Consider the following 17,741-nt stretch of genomic DNA (forward strand, 5'->3'; position numbering starts at 1 on the left):
CCGCCTCGGCCCCGCCCCCGGCCCGCCCACGACTCGCGTCCGCGCCTTGCTTTCCGCCCCCCGGCTCTTGGGCGCCTCGCGGGGACCCCGGCCAGGGCGCGCTCGGGGCTCGAGGCCCTGAGTGGGGTCGGGGCGGGGTGGCGTCGGGATGGGGCACGGCGGCGCCCGGTGCCTGGGCCGCGGGGAGGAGCCGGGACGGCGCGGGCCCTCCTCCCCGCTCCTCCTCCTGCGCCCGCACGGCCAGTGGCTCGTCCCCTGGGCTGGGTGTCCCCGGGCCGCGGGCCGGGCGGAGCTGGGCCGGGGGCGGGTGCACGGGGGGAGCCCCCACCCTCCGTCCCCTCGCGCTCACACGGTGCGCCCGCCGCACGGTCACGTCCGCGGCCCGCGGGGCCTGAGGGTTCGGCTGCCGCTCGGCCCGGCGCCCCCCGGCCGTCTCTGGAAGAGGGTCCCGCAGGCAGAAGAGCTCCGGACTCGACTCTGCACCCCTGGAGCGAGGGCGACTCTCCTACCAGCTCTACACTGGCTTCCGCACCTGCCCACCGTGCGCTCACAGGCCCGCACCGCATCCATTCTCCGCGGGCGCATCCAGTCCTGGCGACGTCCCCCGCCGCCGGGGACGGAGCTCCCCGGAGAGGGTACTTCTCGGCCCACGACTGCTCGCTATTTGCGGCCTCTCTCTCCACTCCTCCTCCTCCTTCCCCCTCGTCCATCCCCCCTTCCTCTAACCCCTCCTCCCGCCTCGTCCACAGGCTTCCCACTCTCGGCGTTCGCCCTCCGCCATCCTTGCGCTTCTGATCTGGATGCAGACAGGACCCCGGGTGGGGCCCAGAGGCGGCACTGTGGCCGGAGGGACACCCGCTGTCCTCTCTTTGAGCGGCAGTGTCCCTATGTTGCCCTTGAAGGAGAAGCCGCCTGATCTGTTATAGCCCATAGTCCGGTATTCCAGCGAGAAACAGGAGAGCGCTCCCTTGCCACTGAAGACACAAGGGATAGCCAGGAAGAGAACTAGCGTTTGTTGAGAACGCAGCCTGCTGGACGCGCGACCTTACCGAATGTAGGAAGCAGACATTTTTAGACCCATTTCGCAGATGAGGAAATGGGCCTCAGAGAAGTTAAGGGGCTTGCTCAGGATCACACAGCTAGTGCTTAGCAGAGCCGGGATTCGAAAGCAGATCACATATATGACAAAGTTGCATAGAACTAAATGCACTCACACAAATGAGAGCATGTAAGACTGGTGACGTTTGAATAAGACTCCAGGGTTGTATTAGCATCATTTCCTGGTCCTGATATTGTACTACAGTTATGCAAAACCTTACCATTGGGGAAAACCGGGGAAAAGGTCTCCAAGGAATCTCTCTGTATTATTTCTTACAACTTAATGTGAATCTACAGTTATCTCAGAATAAAAAGTATTTTTTAAAAAGCAGATCAGTCTTATTTTAGAACCCAAACTCTCTTCCTGCAACACAGCATGCCTGGAGATAAGAAAGAGGAGAAGTTCCTGCTCCGCTCTCTTGCTTTTGGACAATCTTGGGTAAGTGCACACACACACACTCATGGACTTTATGCATAGTTGTTCAGTCCAGGAATAATTATACAACACACATGCACACAGTTCCTTAAGCAAATAGCTAACCTGGTACCAGGGTACTATATAGGTGTCATCTTATACATAAGAGAATTATCTTCACTGGGGACTAAAACAGCCAACAGTCTCAGGAGGTGAGAATGAAGAGACGTTTCCTTGTTTCACCTAATCTCTGCCAGGGGAGCCTCATCTCACTCGTTCGCTCACCAAGCATCCCTTTTTGGGAACATTTGGGAATAAACTGGATAATAAGGGTGTCTTTGCACCTGGATTGATGAGAAAGCAATTAGATACATCATTACAAAAGCAGCATAAATCTTTGATGTGCATTTTGTTTTCACTTGGGAGAGAATGGGTATGGTTCTCTAAGGATATAATTTAGACATCTTTGCACCAAAATACTGAGGTCAAAGTGATGATAAATCTTATGGCAGTGACCTCTGTGAATCCTATTTCAATCTATAAAAAAATGCCATCTTGGAGGCTGATGTCTTTGGGCTAACACTGAGATCTCCAGATGACATACTCAAACTTTCATAAAAATGTATTTTGTCTGATTCTTGATTATTGAGGTCCCTTCTCCTGACATCGTGCAGCCTGTCTCTGGGTCCCCTGATGGATAAACGAGATGAAAGGAAGTAAAGTCAGCAGAGAGAAAAATTAGTGCCTATTTCTGTGGATCCAGTCACAGGCCACAGTCAAGATCAGGCCAAACTGTGTGTGCATGTGAGTGTGTGTGTGTGAAAAAACACGTAGGTAGATGTGCTGGATAGCTTCTCTTTGTCCCTCCAGATGCCTTCTCTGTCCTCTCTACCTGCTCTATGCCCCAAGAGGCCACCCTGAGGTATTCCTTGTGCCCTGGTGTCCTGTTAAGTTCAGCTGATAAGGTCATCGGCAAAAGGTTGGAGGGAGGAAGGAGCATGAGGTTGGGGTATTTATTTACCCAGTTTGCTCCCTGTAGGGTCTCTGTAGGCTGGCCGCATCCTTTAGGATCACAGCTTCTGTCACACAGCCCTCTCCACACCACTCTGTCACCAGCCCTCCTTTGCCCATGAGGCCTATGGGAGGCAATGACACTCCTGACATCAGCTTCCAGGCAGACACTCTCCTTTTTCCTCTGCACTTGGCCCACTTTTTGTCATTAGTCCCTTTTTAAACTATTCTCCAAAATACCTAATTTTGAGTTTATCCACTATTTTCTTCTGAGATCTTGATTGATAAAGTAGGTTTGCATACATTCCTTGCTTCAGAAACAAAGGCCCCTCTCTCTATTAACATAAAATACCTTGAATTTTTCCATTGCCCAGAATTTTAGGTCAGTTCCCCCAAAGCAGACCCTGAGATGAGGATTTGTGTGCAAGAGTTTTATTAAAGAGATGTTCCTAGAAGAAACCTGTGAGAGAGTGTGATGGGAGGGTCGGGGAGGAGCGAGGCAGGGAAAGCAGACATGAAGACTCTGGCAAGGGTGCAATGTCAGGCAGATCCCAGCCTCAGCCAAATCCTGAGGTGAGCACTGCAGCATAAACCACATCTCAGAGTTTGCCCTGATGGAGACCCAAGGCGCCCAGGCAGAGCACCATCGATTCCTACTTCACATATATCCCCAGTGAATTGAAAGTATTAGGGAGGGGAGACATGCTGATTATTAATTGGCTTAGTAATGGAGTTGTTGGTGGAGAGGAAAAGAGTTACCTCCAGACACCGAAAAAGCTCACAGAAGATGCTAAGGGGACACACTCTTGGAAAAAATACTTCACATAATCAAATACTATTTGCTTTCAATGGACTCAGTATACTTTAGTCTTAGTAAAAATCAAATCAGGGCAGATAGTCTTCTTAAAAAGCAAAGGCATCTTTGTGGGAATCTTAGCCACCAGATGCAGGTACCAGTTCTCTGGTGTGTGTGCATGTGGTTTGGGGGGGGGGGCGGGTATCAACACTTGCCATTTCCCTCTGAAGCTTCTAACACTTGGAAATTTGTCATAGAAGCTTTTCTCATCTGCAGTTCAAACACTTTTTTCAGCAAGAATTGAGCTGAAGTTGAAATCACCATCTGGTATCTCATATTGAACCAGGTTCTTCGTGTGCCAAGAACGTCTTCTCTTGGCAGTGATGTTGACTGTGATCTTTCGAAAATGTTTCTTGGGTTGGCAGTCTTGACTGAACAGAGCAAGCAGCCTGTCTTGGAATTTAGGAATAGATGTGCTGAGCAAGTTGTTGCCCCAGGAAGAAAAGTGCGAGGTGAAAAGTTGAACCTTAGGTTTTGAAACCCCAGAAGCCATATCTTTTATTATTGAGCCAAAACCAGCTAGGAAAAAAAATCTCAGCAATATGATTATAGCAGCAAGACGTTGCACAAGAGCTAGGAAAGGAGAATTCAATTCAAGCCAACAAATGCTATTTAAACACTTTCCAGGTGCAAAGGGATACCTTGGGCTGCAGGGACGTAAGGATGGTGAGGAAGGGGTCTTGCTCCCCAGTGGTTGACCATCCGGCGGCTGGGCAGAGGGGATAGCTGTCCACACTTAGGTGCACGCAGGCGGACTATGCTGAGGAGCATAGCTGACACCACCCGCCTCCGCCCAGAGGCCCGGGACCCCTGTTACCATTTCCATGAGCCCTTCCATTAGCTCCCGTATGCTCTGGCTTCCAATGACCTGAGCCTATGAGTCTGCTTCAGGGGCTGCCCTTGGGTATCATGTACACGTCCAGAGGGCAGGAAGTACTGAGGAGCTTAGTTCCTAGCCAGTGAGCGCTCAGTGTGGGAGTAATGAAGTCCAGCTCCCTCCTTAGGGCAGGACGTGCACTAATGTCAGGCTTTCCCTATGGATTCAGAGTTACTCCCTCTGGGACTCTGCCTGAACTCACCTGTGCTCAGTCTCTTTCCTGGCTCTGTCCCACTTCCCTCATCCACTTGCTGGTCTCTTCTGGGAGCATTTTCTTAATAAAACACCTCCCTACAAACCCTCCTCTCAGGATCGGCTTCTGGGAACCTGACCAAAGGCAAGCGGCTTAATAAGAATATAAGCAAAATGCTGTGAGAACACAGAAGGAGTGATTAATTCTGCCTGGAGATCAAGGAGGATCCCATAAAGAGAGGCGTGTTTGAACTAGGCCTTGAAGGGTAATTGGGGTTTTGCCAGGCAGTTGGAATTGAGGAATGCCATAAGTCTGGGGAGAATACACACGCGTGCAGGGTAACAGTGGGGAATGACAGGCGGCGAGGCTGCTGTTAGGCTGGCACTCACTGAAGAAGAGTCTTGAATGTTGCTAGAGTTTGGGCTTTTCAAAAATTGGCAATAGTGGGGCACGGTAGGTTTCTGAGCAGGGGAGAAACATGATACATCTCCCTTTTAGAAAGTAACTGAGTGGAAATACAAAGGATGGTTGGAGAGGAAAGAAATAATGGGAGCCAGTTTGGCAGTCATTGGAGTACTCCAGATGAGGACGACAAGGGACGGACTTAGGGCGGTGGCATGAGAAAGAAAGGAAATGTCGGACCTAGAGATGGAGTGACGAGACTTGACTAGCGAGTGTGTGTAGGTGGGAGAACGAGAGTGATCGAAAGTGGCCGAGGTGATCGGAAGGTGGATGATGGTGCCATCAACCAAGACAGAGAACCGGGAGGAGAAACCCACATTGGGGAGAAATCGATGAGTTCCTTTTTGGATATACTGAAATTGAAGGAGACACTTGAAAAAATCCCTAGTAACTCAAAGAAATTTGAATGAAATCTGAAAGTAATCTGAGAATAAAGAACAAACAAAAATTCAGGGGATATTCAGAGACTGGTGAAGTTCTAGTTCAAAGTTAGACCAAAGAGACACTTTTTAAAATTAGCTTTCTGCGTAGGAATCAAAACAAGTTGACAACAGAAACTTGGACAGCCTTTAGAAAGAACACAAAATTCACTGATGACCAAAGAGCAATGCTTCAGTCCAGTATGATTTCACCTTGCTGATTAAACTAGAGGGGAATCTATATGAAGGTTAGATCTGATATATTAACTTTGAATGGCTGTTTGGAGCAACCCAAGAAAGCAGAATCCTTTAACAATGGTGCCGAAAGAAAGAAGAAAAACAGGGGTTCAGCCTTGCAGGCTATCTGTCTAAAGTAACACATTCCTGGGGGAGGGACTCCCGGAGTAAGAGTCCCATCAAGGGAGGCCGCCATCTCCTGGCCCTTAATCATTGCTGTTCATTTGCTTATGGCCTGGCATTGATTTTTAAAAAAATAAATCAATAAGTCCATCTGGGAACTGGCATCTCTTCATTGCGTTGACATTTCAAGTGGGACACAATTGGAAGAAAAAGCACAAGTCTGAAGTCTTAGGAAATGTTTCAGTTTGAGGAAAAGTCTACTTTGTATAAGAAACATTGTTTCAAAAGCCAAAGTATTATAGGGCAGCAGAGAGGCCTTGCTACTCTGTAACAGTGTTACATTTAAACTCTTCTCTTTGAGAACTCTTAATACTGACTACCTACACTTCCTGTATCCTAGGTAAAATCTTGTAGATTTCAGAAGCCCACTTACCCATGGGAACAACAGAGGAAGAGAAAGTGGAAAATATAGGGGCAAGAGAAAGCAGACTTTAGTCGTGTTTATTCCTTCAATCTCTCTTCCGCCCTCCTTCTTTGCTTTCCTCCCTTCCTCCCTCAGTCCTTCCTTTCCTTCCTCCCCCACTTCTAAGAATACTTGAGGACCTACTGTGTGCCAGGAACTGTACTAGGAGTTACAGATACCATACTGAACAAGGGAGGCATATATGATCTCTACCCTCAGGGAACTGAAGTCTATCATACTGGATTTCAGATTCTACATGTAAATAAAACATAACATCACTTGTTTTTCGCTCCTGTTCTCTCTCACCTTCATATTATATATCAAAGCATATTAGGTTCGCTATTTGTCGGGCAAGTATGCTGGGCAGAACCCAACTAGGTTGCCTACATGTGAAATCCAACTCTCTCACTTAATAGTTGTGTACGTTCGGTCAAGTCACTTAACCTTTTCACCCTCCGTCTCTTCATCTATAAAGTAGAGGTAATAATAGCACATGCTTCATAGGACAGTTGCATTACAAGAATTAATTCATTTAGAACTTAGAGTTGGCTCTAGTATACAGTGAGCAATTGGCTGATGTTACCTGTTATTATTTTTATCAGGCACAGGAATAAATAGACAAAACACTCTTACAGGTGGAGACAGACAGGCTCACAGATAAAGGCAGTCGAGTGTGGTGGGTGAAACGGTGAAGAAAGAATGCTTAGGCTACGGTGGGGGGCACGAAGAAGGGAGTGGTGCATTCTGCTGCTCGGCTCTTTTGAGGCAGATGTAATATCAGTCCAAAAAGGAGTTTCTTATTTCCCTGACCTTTAGGTAAATGATCCTTCACTATTAAATGCCTATTTTGCTTGCTTTATTTGCCCATAGTTATCCCACTGTGAATAATTATGTCAGCACAAATGAAGGTTTTTCATGAAGGGACACTGTGGTCCCTCTTTACACTCTGAATAAAGAAGCTCACCAAAGTAGGTGAAACTAGGTTACATATTCCTGATTTCTTCAGCAGCATATTTCTCATAGAAATCAGAGTTGTTTGTGCAAAGGGAAAATAGGCCTTTTATCACACCAGGAGGTGGTCTTCTTCCTTTTGCCAGTAACTAGTCAAGTCATGGGATATGATTTAGTTCTGGCCAAGGTTAGCTGGGGGTTCTGGGAAAGATTCCCTTGATAATATGGGACTAATGAGAGAAAATACCACTATTCTTCTCTGGATTTTGTTGGCCTGCATGTGATGGCTGGCACTACTGCAGCCATCTTGTGACCGTGAAGAGAGAGATTGCCGACATCCTAAGGATGGCAAAGTAGAAAAATAGAAACAAAGTGGGTCCCTGAAGATATCCTTGAGCTGCTGGATTTACCAACTTGGGCCTTGATCCACCTCCAGACTTCTTGTTGTGTGATAAAATAACTCTTTAATTGTTTATGCTGCTTTTAGATGGGTTTTCTGCTAACTTTCAGTTAACTCCTTGTGGTAGCTCATCCCCAAGGATTCAGAGCACTTCCCTGCAGGAAGATTGGACAGCTTTTAAGCCCAGGCATGGCCGTATGACTTGCTTTGACCAAAGAAATGTGAGCAGCATGATGGGTCATTTCCAGGCAGAAGCTTTAAGAGCCAGCATGTGGTTGGCCATGACTCCTCTCCCCTGGCCCTACGACCAGGGAAGCAGTTGAGACCAGCCTCTGCTAACCCAGTTCCTCGATGACTGCAGTAGGCAAGGCCTTCTTGCCTCCTCCCTCATGGACTCGTGGCATGAACAAGAAAGAAACTTTGTCACTTTAAGCTGCTGCCTCTTGTTGTTGTCACAGATACATCTAGCCTATTTTGACTGGTCAACATCCTTAAAGCTGCAGCAACTAAAACCAACGAAGGGAAAGCAAGAACTTGGGATGCAGAACCTAAGTGTGAATAACTGGACAGGTACTGGAAGGAACGGGCTGCCCTCGGTCCACGCCACACACTTCCTGTGAGAGCAGCCTCGCACTGGTAAGTAATTCAATCCAAATAAGGCTTCAAAAGTGTCTTCAATGCATTATTCAGAGGGAATCAATCACAACATATTAAGTGTCTCTTTAGTATCTCTGATGCTTGCCTCATCACTTCGCCCCACCAAACTCTCTTTGTAATGACCTCGCTGTGCACTCTCCTAAAGTCCCACCTGCCTAGACACCTACCTAGGGGGCTTTTGGTCATGGCTCAATGACCACATAGCTGAGGGTGACATGTCAATGGGTGGGACAGGAGAATGACGGTGTTGACAGCTGGTGCTTACACAGCTCTTGATCTGTACTGGGTGTCATTCTAAGCATGTTATATGTAGTAACTCACTTAATCCTCACCTTATGAGGCAGGTATTATTTATTATCTCATCCTTACAGATGAGGAAACAGAGGCATGGAGAGCTCAAGTGTTTTACTCAAGGTCATGCAACTAAAATGTGTTGACACTCAGATTGGATTCCAGGCAATCTGTTGTGTTCTAATGGTGATGCTTAACTGAGAGGTGGGTGTTCTTGGGGCAGCTGTTCTTGGAGAAGCAAGAGGTTAAGAGCCCAGTTGAGCTTCATTCAACTTAAATCCTACCTAGGTGTTGTTTCACAATTTGCAAAACACGTCTGCCTCCTGGTTTCCTCAACTGCAGGGTGGTGCTGCTGATGGTTCCGTACTCTGTGAGGTGACTGAGGCACGTGAGGACCAGCACTGAGCTGGGCCTTCATGACACTATTGGGGTGCTATAGCATTCTAGGTCAGAGCCCAGGGTGCAGATGTCTTGGGTGTGTGAAAGGTCATGCACAAAAATGAAATGACCACATGGGGCTTTCTCTGGGATCCTGTAGGAGGGGCATGGACTGGAAGATGACAGCACCTGGGAAGGTCGTCTGCAGAGTCGCTTCTGCCATCTGCAGACACAACGGCAGCTGAGATGCACTCTGAGCGCCGGACAAGCCATTTGGATGAACTGTGATCAAAGAGGGTTGGAACGGCGTTTTCTGAGGGCTGAAAGGGGTGCATAGATGTGCACATGTAAGGTGTGGGCGGGGTGAGGACAAGGCTGGGATCTAAGATTGTTTCAGAAAAGCTTTGGAAAAGCACCTCAGGAGAGAGAGAAGTTCATTCAGGAAAGTGCAGTTAACTCCCAGCCAGTCCTTTAGGTCGTATCTCTAAAACATATTTCGAATCTAAACACTTCTCACCAGCCCCACTGTGGCCACTGCCAACACCCGACGTTGGGCTGCCGTTGTGTCTCTCCCAGGCTCCTGCGTCCGTCTGTGTAGTTCCTCTGCCTCCATCTTGTCCCTGCCTCATAGGAGACAGAATGATCTTTTAAAAAATGCTGTTAGTTCCTGCGGCTTCTTCTCACTCTTAGAATAAACCCCAAATCTTCACCCCTGTAGTCCGGCCCTGCCTAACACCTGGATCTCCCCTCTCACACCCCCAAAAACCCCCTTTGCTCCCTGCAGTCCCTCTACCAGCCTTCTTTCTGTTCCAAGAACACAGAGCTCCTTCCTGCATCAGCTGTTCCCTCTGCCTGCAATGCCAGCCCCTCAGCTCTTTGCATAGCTGCTCCTTCCTGTCCTCTGGTCCTGATCCGAACATCACCTTCTCTGATTTCCCGTCACCCTGCCCCTGCCCCTCACCCTCTCTCGGGCACCCTCCATGCCCCCAGCGGGTTGCTTTCTTCCACAGCACTCACGGGAGCTGTCTGAAGCGATCTTGTTTGTTCCCTTGCTTGTTTACAGGGCTGTTCTCAGTCTTGCCCATTGGCCTGAGTGGGCTTGTTCGTCCCGTTCACGGCTGTATCCCCAGCACCTAGATCTGTTCCCAGCGCAAAGAGGCTCTGTAATTTAAGGAATAAGTAATTTACATTTAATTTCCATCAGTAATACATTTCAAACAATTTACTTGTATGTCTCAATGGAAAAAAGAAGGAGAAAAAATTAATTTTATTTACATTTAATTGAATATTGATGTATTCTTTGGATGATGGCAATGGAATAGTAATATTTGAACACAATTTTGTGAGGTTAATCTACCCCTAGAAAATCTGAAATTACATATGGCTCAGAATAAATTAGTTTACATAGAAAATTAAAAACCCAGGAGCCACAATTGATAGGTTCCTATTTCTAAATATTATGAAAATATAAAATTTAAATATGAAAATGTAAAATATAAGCTACAATGTTTCCATAGTAAAGAACTTGTAGTTAGTAAGGGCAAAGAATACAATGTCAAAGTCTGGCTAACCATATTTTCTTTACTGATTTCCTTGAATAATTTAATGGTACTGAAGGTTTATTTGGAGTCCATTGAAATATTAACATTATACCCGATATTAATTGCCTTTGCCTGTTTGTCTTATTTCTGGATTTGATTCAACTTTTTTATATTTAAAGATTCTTGATGGAGAGGCTTCTGGGATGTAATTGCCTTCGATCCACACATGACTAAATTTGGTCGTATTCACTGATTGTGTAAAGAGCCCTCTCTGAGAAGTAAATATTAATGCTGACTGGTTTTGAAAAAAGCCCTTGGGGCACCTCATCTTCTTCTTTCCATTTTTAGACACCTCTGTTCGCTGCTTTAACACTCGGGTGGAAGTGTTTTTAAAGGAGCTTGTGAAGATTTGGAAAAGATTTTATTTTTAATATCCCAGATTGCATCCTCTGCTTTTGGTTGGTTTTGTTACATGTGCTCCATCTGTCTTGGAGATACGGAAAACTCAGTGGGAGAAAATTGGAAAGGGCAAAATTGCTTCCCTCGTTCTACAAAATGTCTAAAAATTACTTCACATGTAAGATCCAGCACGCAGATTCCTCCACTTCTGACGTCCACAGCATGACCCAGGTGCCTGTCAGTCTGCCTTCCAGGCAGGGAAAGGAGAAGTGGCTCAGAGACACCCTGGGTGGAAGGCCCGCAAGGTGGAAAGCCTTGTACACAGCCTCTGCTTTGAAGGACTTCTGTAGAGCTTCTCATGATTCCAGGCAAATTTAAGAAATGCACAGATTGCTTCTTTTATTGCGAACATCCTTAAAGGAGAACGTAATCAATTCACTTGCTGGTTACCGTTGATCTGGGATTTCTGATATCTTTCTTTAATGTTTCAGGATAAGTACTTGATGAAAAAAATCTGAACAATAAAACAAAACATTTCTTTGCCTATCCCCAGCTGCACCTGACAGTGAAAGAAGTTGAAATCTTACTCCTTACTGGACATTACATCCAATTTCAAGCTTCTATTATCTCTTCTTTAAGCCACAGGGGAATACCTAGTAAAGTTTTTTGTTTCTCTGAAAATCAGCCGGTTATGTTCGTAACTGGAGCACTTCACGGCTGGCTGTCTGGGAGAGCAAAGGGTTTTTATCTGCCCCTCCATTGTTCCATGTTATATTTATGTATTTTTTGAGTGTCTTGTAGCCTGAGAATGTGAACTTCTGGAGACTAAAGATCTTTTATGATGTGTGCAGCACTGAATAAAATATGGATTCCTCAGGGTCATCTCAAAAGGGACTTTAATCTGGAGCTATAAAGTGACACTTCTTTGCTGTGTGCTTATCTGCAAATGAACAGAATCAAACCTTCAACAAGCAAAACTCACAGCCCCAACTTTACGAATACACTGAACAGAGATGATGCTAGTATCCTGGTTTGTTAATTTGGGGAGGGTAATTATTTTAGAATTATTATAAATAAAGTATTTTCAATCAGAAGTGGACTGTTGCAGAAGGTGATATTTTAATATCACATGATATTTAAAGCTATCCTTACAGTTTATAAATCATGGCTCGAGCTGATAAACAGACATATTAGTGCCTAACCCACATGCTATCAAATTTTCCCATGTCCTGAGGCTCACCTGAGAGCTCTATGCACTTGCCATCAGTATTGCCTATCCTGTTACAAGACCGGGTCATCATCCAGAACCGCTTCACCTCTGTGATCTTCAACTTTGGGATTCCACTCTGACCTCAACCCTGTCCCTTCGCTTCCCTACACCCTCCCCCCGGCCATCTGCAGTCTCACTAAGGCATCAGCCTTCACTCTCCCAGTTAACAGCCCCGGGCCCTCTTGGCTTGCAGGGCACTTTGAGGACACTCTTACCATCAGATGCAAGCCCTTGCTCACAGCCAGCTAACCAACCCTCAATCTCAGATGTGCCCATCAGTCTGTTTTCTTTGGCCCTTGAGCGTTATAGGAGAACATCACATAACAACCACGCAGTCAGGGGCTAACACAGATTTTGAATCGCAAACCTCAGCTGGGCACTCCGGACCGTCTGAAAGCCTCTGCTCATTCCTGTATGGACTACCTGGTCTGAGGCCTGAAGGACTGGATCACATGAACCACACATGTAGGACAGAGCTCACCATCTTATTCAAAACATACAAAGTTCATTTTCCCCCTGGATTTCACATGGGCCAAACTTTCCCCATTTTTTGTAAGTGCTTTCTCATTTTCATTTTCTTGTGTGGTTTCCCAAATAGATTACTTCTTGGAGTAATTAGAGTTTAGAGGAGAGTGAGAGTTTAAGATAATCACAAAACACTTCCTATAGACCCACTGTGTGTCAAACACTGTTTTAGGTGCTGGATACAGCGGTGGACAAAATAAACAGTCTGTCCTCACAGAATCTATATTTGAGTCGCAAGGGACAGAAAATGGGCAAATCAGTACCAACACGTCCCGTGTCCGGAACTGGTGGGAGGAGGCAAGCTGTCTGGACTGGCTGCTCCGCGTGCTCGGTGCCAGCACGAGCCACCCTGCCCGGGCTCACTGCCAGGTCTCCCACATATGTGACCTGCACAAGCTACCCAACCTGTGACTCAGTTTCCCTATCTGTGAGATAAAGATTTTCATAGCACCAACGTCATAGGGGTGTTACGAGGATTAAATGACTTAATGCACACATAGATTTCCCCTAGTAAGCACCACATAATTGTCAACTGTTTTATTTTTAATAGTTGTCTCATCACTGCCCCCACCCTCACACTCAGCAGCCTGGGCTGTGGAGGCAGAGAGAGATTCACCACGAAGGGAAAGCCCCTCGCCTGTGGGAGCCCGTCCCTTCCAGGGCCCTGAGAGAGGCCCAGCAATGAGTTCACGAGGAGCTTTTGACAAGTTTGCAGAAGTAACACATTTCATCGCAGCTGGTTAAGGTGCCCTCTGTGTCTGTATGACCCCCCTGTGTCAGGCGGCACCGGAGTGGCCGTGGGCATCTGGGGATGTGGCTAAGAGGAAGTTACGCTGGAGACATGTTTCATTTGGGGCTAGTGGGGAACACCATGTCCATATCGACTGCAGTGACTGCCGCGCATCCTCGTGCAGAAGCAGCTCCAGGACGCCAGCCACCGCGCCACAGCTGCAGGTGGGCCGTGGTGCTGGGGACGTGTCCCTCAGAGCCTGGAGAGAAGGCGCCCAGCAGGGGCTGGGGGAGGGTTGGAAATGCACAGAGCCAGAGTTAGTCTGTGGAAGTGCCTGTAAAGCTCTGATGTATAAAATTGTGAGTAGAGGGATTGGTTCTCAAGGGCCTGGTCAGAACAGAAGTCTTTCCCTGTTGAGAGAACACGAGATAACGTAGCATTAATAACTGTCACTCGTTGTCATGGACTGAATGTTTGTCTGCCTCCCAAGCTCATATGTTGCAGCCCTGCCCCCGAAGTGGTGGTATTTGGAGATGGGCCTTTGGGAGGTCGTCAGGTTTAGATGAGGTCGTGAAGATGGGGTCCTCATGATGGGATTAGTGGCCTTATAAGAAGAGCCTAGAGAACTTGCTCTTTTTCTCTCAGCCATGTGAGCACACAGTGAGAAGGAGCCGTCTGCAACCCAGGAGGATGGCCCTCCCCAGAGCACCACCGTGCAGGCCCCCTGACCTCTGACCTTCCCACCTCCAGAACTTGGGGAATGAATGCCCGTTGTTTAAGCTGCCCAGTCTGTGGGACTTTGTTACAGCGGCCCCAGCTGACCAGGACATACATTATACACTTAATGGGAATCTCATTAGACAGAATAATGATTCCTGCATTTGCAGAGCAGAACCCTGCAGGGGTCCAAACAGCGAGGAGGCGTGTGGGGAAGGCGCAACCTTTATGTCCCCCACTCACCAATATTAAACTGAATCTCAACCAACCACATTAGAAGAAATATTGAATTACCCTTCTACTCTCTCTAGAAAATATTACAGAATTATTGTCATTTTAGGGATGATCAGAGTTTATAGCCAAATATGTAGGGGAAAACAGTATTGTAGAGGTGTGCCAGTTGATGAATATAAATCATATTATTTTCTGAATTTTATAGAGATTGTGATATTTGCTCTTTTTAAAAATGTATAATTTGTGTGATTTCCTTTCTCATTATAAATAATATTCACTTTGCCCTTAATCTTGGCTTGGTAAATTTTATGTTCTTTTTCTCAAACAGGCCCTCTTCCCAGACTGCATATATTTCCGGCCCACAAACCTGGGATCCACTTCTGTCTGGAGCAGGTGGGTGCGAGGGAATGAATGCCTTCAGTGTCTCTTATCTCCTCACACTTACCTGCACATCTCCTCTCATGGAAGAGGAACAGAGGCCCTGCCCCATCCCCCACCTGCTTCATGGTCCCTGGCCTCCTCCCCCACCCCTTCCTCCCCTCGGCCTCTGTCTCTCCACTGGCCTCCCCACCCTTGGTGACCACGCTCTTGCTCTTTGCTGGCTCTTCCCCATCAGTCCCACTCCTGGAATGCCTATCTCTTTTTCAGAGGCTTCCCAACTCCTTCCCTCCCCCTACATTAAATGTCTTGAAACAGAAGCCCATACTTCCTAATTCCTCAGTTCCCTGACATCTGGTTTCTCGCAGCTTTGGGGAAGGTCCCTAGAGTCACCATTGCCCAACTCTGGGGCCTCTGACCCGTCCTCCTCCAATCTGGCTTCTGCCCGGCATCCGACAATGTTGACACCACTCTCTCCTGCATCCTCTCTGCCCTGGCTCCCCAAGACCAGCTCTCCTCGTTCTCCTCCCTTGCCTCTGACCCCTTCCCCCACCACTCCCTCCCTGGTTCTCTGAGATACTGCGTCCCCCAGACTCTGGCTCAGCCCTCTTGTCTCCCCGCCTCACTTGCTCTTCCTGGCCGTGCTTGTTTATTCTGCAGCAAGTCTATGCCCTTGACTCTGAAGTGAGACATCTATTCCTGCGGCTGCTCCTGAGCTGTGTAGCACTGCTTCCAACCTTCCGCTGGACAGCGCCATCTGCTTGTCCCACGGGCTTCTCGCACCAGCATCTTCGCAAAAGAAGATCCATGTCCTCGCCCTTCCCTCTGTGTTCTCCATGGTGGAAGGTCACCACCATCTCCCAGTCACTCACTGGGTATTCTTGGGGTCTCCCGGCTCCTCCCCTCCAATCATTGACAAGGATTACTTATTTTACCTTTAAGTCAGGTGTTCTTAACCTTTTTTTGTAATCGTTAAACCTCTTGAAAGCATGGTGAAGACTTTGGTTTGCTTCTCAGAATAATGCTTTTTAGTGCATAAAACAAAATACAAAGGATTACAAAGGAAGTCATTTTTTGGAAATACAGTTTCCAAAATTGTCAAGACCTTTGACACAGGAATACACGTAATAATGCACGGCTACAGTCTCAGGTACTCAGATCCACAGTCAGGTCTACTCACCATCACGCTAAAGTCATGCTGGCGTAAAGGATACACAGAGGCCTCTGCAACAACTGAGACAGGGGTGCAAAATCTGTGACTTCTGTGGGTGACAAAGCCCTAGATATTGCTAAGTTTACTACAGCAATTTTCTTACATTAATAATAGAACAATGTGATAGATTTTAGTATGAGAAAAGTGAAAATAAAGATGTAATGTTTTCCCCATACAAATTACAGACTCTTGAGTTCTATCCGGGTTAAGATACCTGCTTTACATGATCTCTTCTCTGTTCCTCCGACCTCACTATAGACCCCCAGAAGCCCCTGAATGGACCCCTCCCCTTTCTTCCACACCTGCTCTTGTTGCAGTGTTCCCAGCACACCTGAGCGGAACACCCCTGTCACCTGAGCTGGGTACCAGTACAGGCCTCCTCTCTCCACACTCTGTCCTCCCCCCAAGCCTCGTCTCCTCGGTGGAGCTCAGATTGCCGCCCCCTCTCCACCCCACTTGTCTGCCTTATTTCTTCGTTGGATTGTACAGCAGCCACCAGGCTCCCCTCGCCTGGCCTCACCAAGCCTTCCCGCAGAAGCACAGATCTGTGGGAAACCCATCTGATCAGGGTGTTCCTCTGACTTCATCCCCTCACGGTCTTCAGGATAAAAGCAGGCTCTTTAGCATCATGCGGTGTCTGCCCCGCTTCCCGCCCCAGCTCCTACAGCGCTGTGCTCCAGTCGCCCCTCTTCCCGAGTCAGCCAAACTGCAGGACAATCGAGGCGTCAGAAGCCAGGGATCTGGAGCCAGTGCCTCAGTTCAAATCCTGGCTCCCCCACTCAAGACCCGCATGGCCCTGGGAAACCACTTTTCCCCTCCACGCCTCAGGGACCTCAGCCCTAAGAGGGACCACGGGCGCCCTTGCCCCCCAGGCTTGTGAGAGCCGGTGGGATACACGTGAAATGTTCAGGACAGGCCGGTGATGTGTAGGACCTCGTCATGGTTTCACAGTTCCTTCATGGGGTTGGCCTTTCTCCTGTTCTCTGGTGGCCCAGCTGGTCCTTTAGGACTCAGCCCAGGCATCTCCTGTTCCTCAGAACCTTTCCGTCTCTGCAGAGCTCATCAGCCAGCCACGTTCTGCAGGAACGCATGTATCCACCCCGCAGGGACCTCGGCCCCTTCCCTTGTAACCAGGGACTGCCTCCAGCCAGGCGGGGCGGGTGGTCAGCAGGAGGCCGAATGGACTAAAGAGAGAATGCAGATCAAAGGACAAAGCGTTAGAATAAAGAAGAGCTGGTTCTCTCCTGACAATTTGCTTTTCAAAATATTGTGTAACAAGGGACTTACTTTGCTGTTTTTCTGAGTGTCCTGTCTGTATCGAGTCCTTTGTTGGCCAACTCTGGGGCCTGATAGCATCATGCTTCTGAAACAGGAGGGAAAAAGAAGTGTGCGCCTGTACGTACATATGCGCACACTGTACATCTATGTGCACATGTGTGTATGTACGTGCATATGTGTTATATGCGCGCATGCATGTGTATGTCTGCATGTGTATACACATGCACGAGTGTGCCTGTGTGTGTACATGTATGTGTACATGTGTGTGTGTGTGTGTGTGTGTGTGTGCATGTGGGTATGTGTGTGTGTTGGGGGCAGGACGCTGGGGGGAGGGAAGCCCTCAGCTGCTCCTCAGGAATCAGGTCTCCAAGGACATGTTGCCATTTAATACTCTCAGCAGAGGGACCGCAACCACAGGAGTGGGAAGGTGAGCCTATTTTTAGGAACAGAAGAGAAGGCCTGCTGTGCAGGGTCCTGGCTGAGGGCATATCCCACGTGGCAGCCGCCCCGGCTTGAGTCAGAGCTGTCCTCGTTCCGTTCTGTTTAGACATCACAAAATAATTGGCGTATTGGGAAAAGATTAAACAACATGAAGGGTAGAAAGCAGAGAATCAAAACCGCCTCC

At 47.8% G+C, this 17,741-nt stretch overlaps 2 protein-coding genes across 5 annotated transcripts in view; one reads left to right on the top strand and one right to left on the bottom strand.

The window, feature by feature from the left end:
* The window catches only part of NIN (ninein), a 92,689-nt gene extending 91,818 nt beyond the window's left edge, over positions 1–871 (bottom strand). For 3 of the 4 annotated variants that reach the window (XR_011531053.1, XM_070589122.1, XM_008518722.2), the window contains exon 1: positions 533–871. The gene's annotated coding sequence lies outside the window, so the exon portion shown is untranslated. The remainder of the gene's footprint in view (positions 1–532) is intronic. The other variant, XR_011531043.1, reaches the window with a different exon arrangement.
* LOC139078219 (uncharacterized) lies at positions 26–1,429 on the top strand. Its single transcript, XM_070589196.1, has 2 exons — positions 26–635; positions 750–1,429. The coding sequence occupies exons 1-2, from the start codon at positions 149–151 to the stop codon at positions 914–916; spliced, it is 654 nt and encodes a 217-aa protein (XP_070445297.1). The 5' UTR covers positions 26–148; the 3' UTR covers positions 917–1,429.
* The last annotated feature ends 16,312 nt before the right edge of the window (positions 1,430–17,741 follow it).

Source organism: Equus przewalskii, chromosome 1 (assembly GCF_037783145.1).
Source record: "Equus przewalskii isolate Varuska chromosome 1, EquPr2, whole genome shotgun sequence".
Taxonomy (NCBI): domain Eukaryota; kingdom Metazoa; phylum Chordata; class Mammalia; order Perissodactyla; family Equidae; genus Equus; species Equus przewalskii.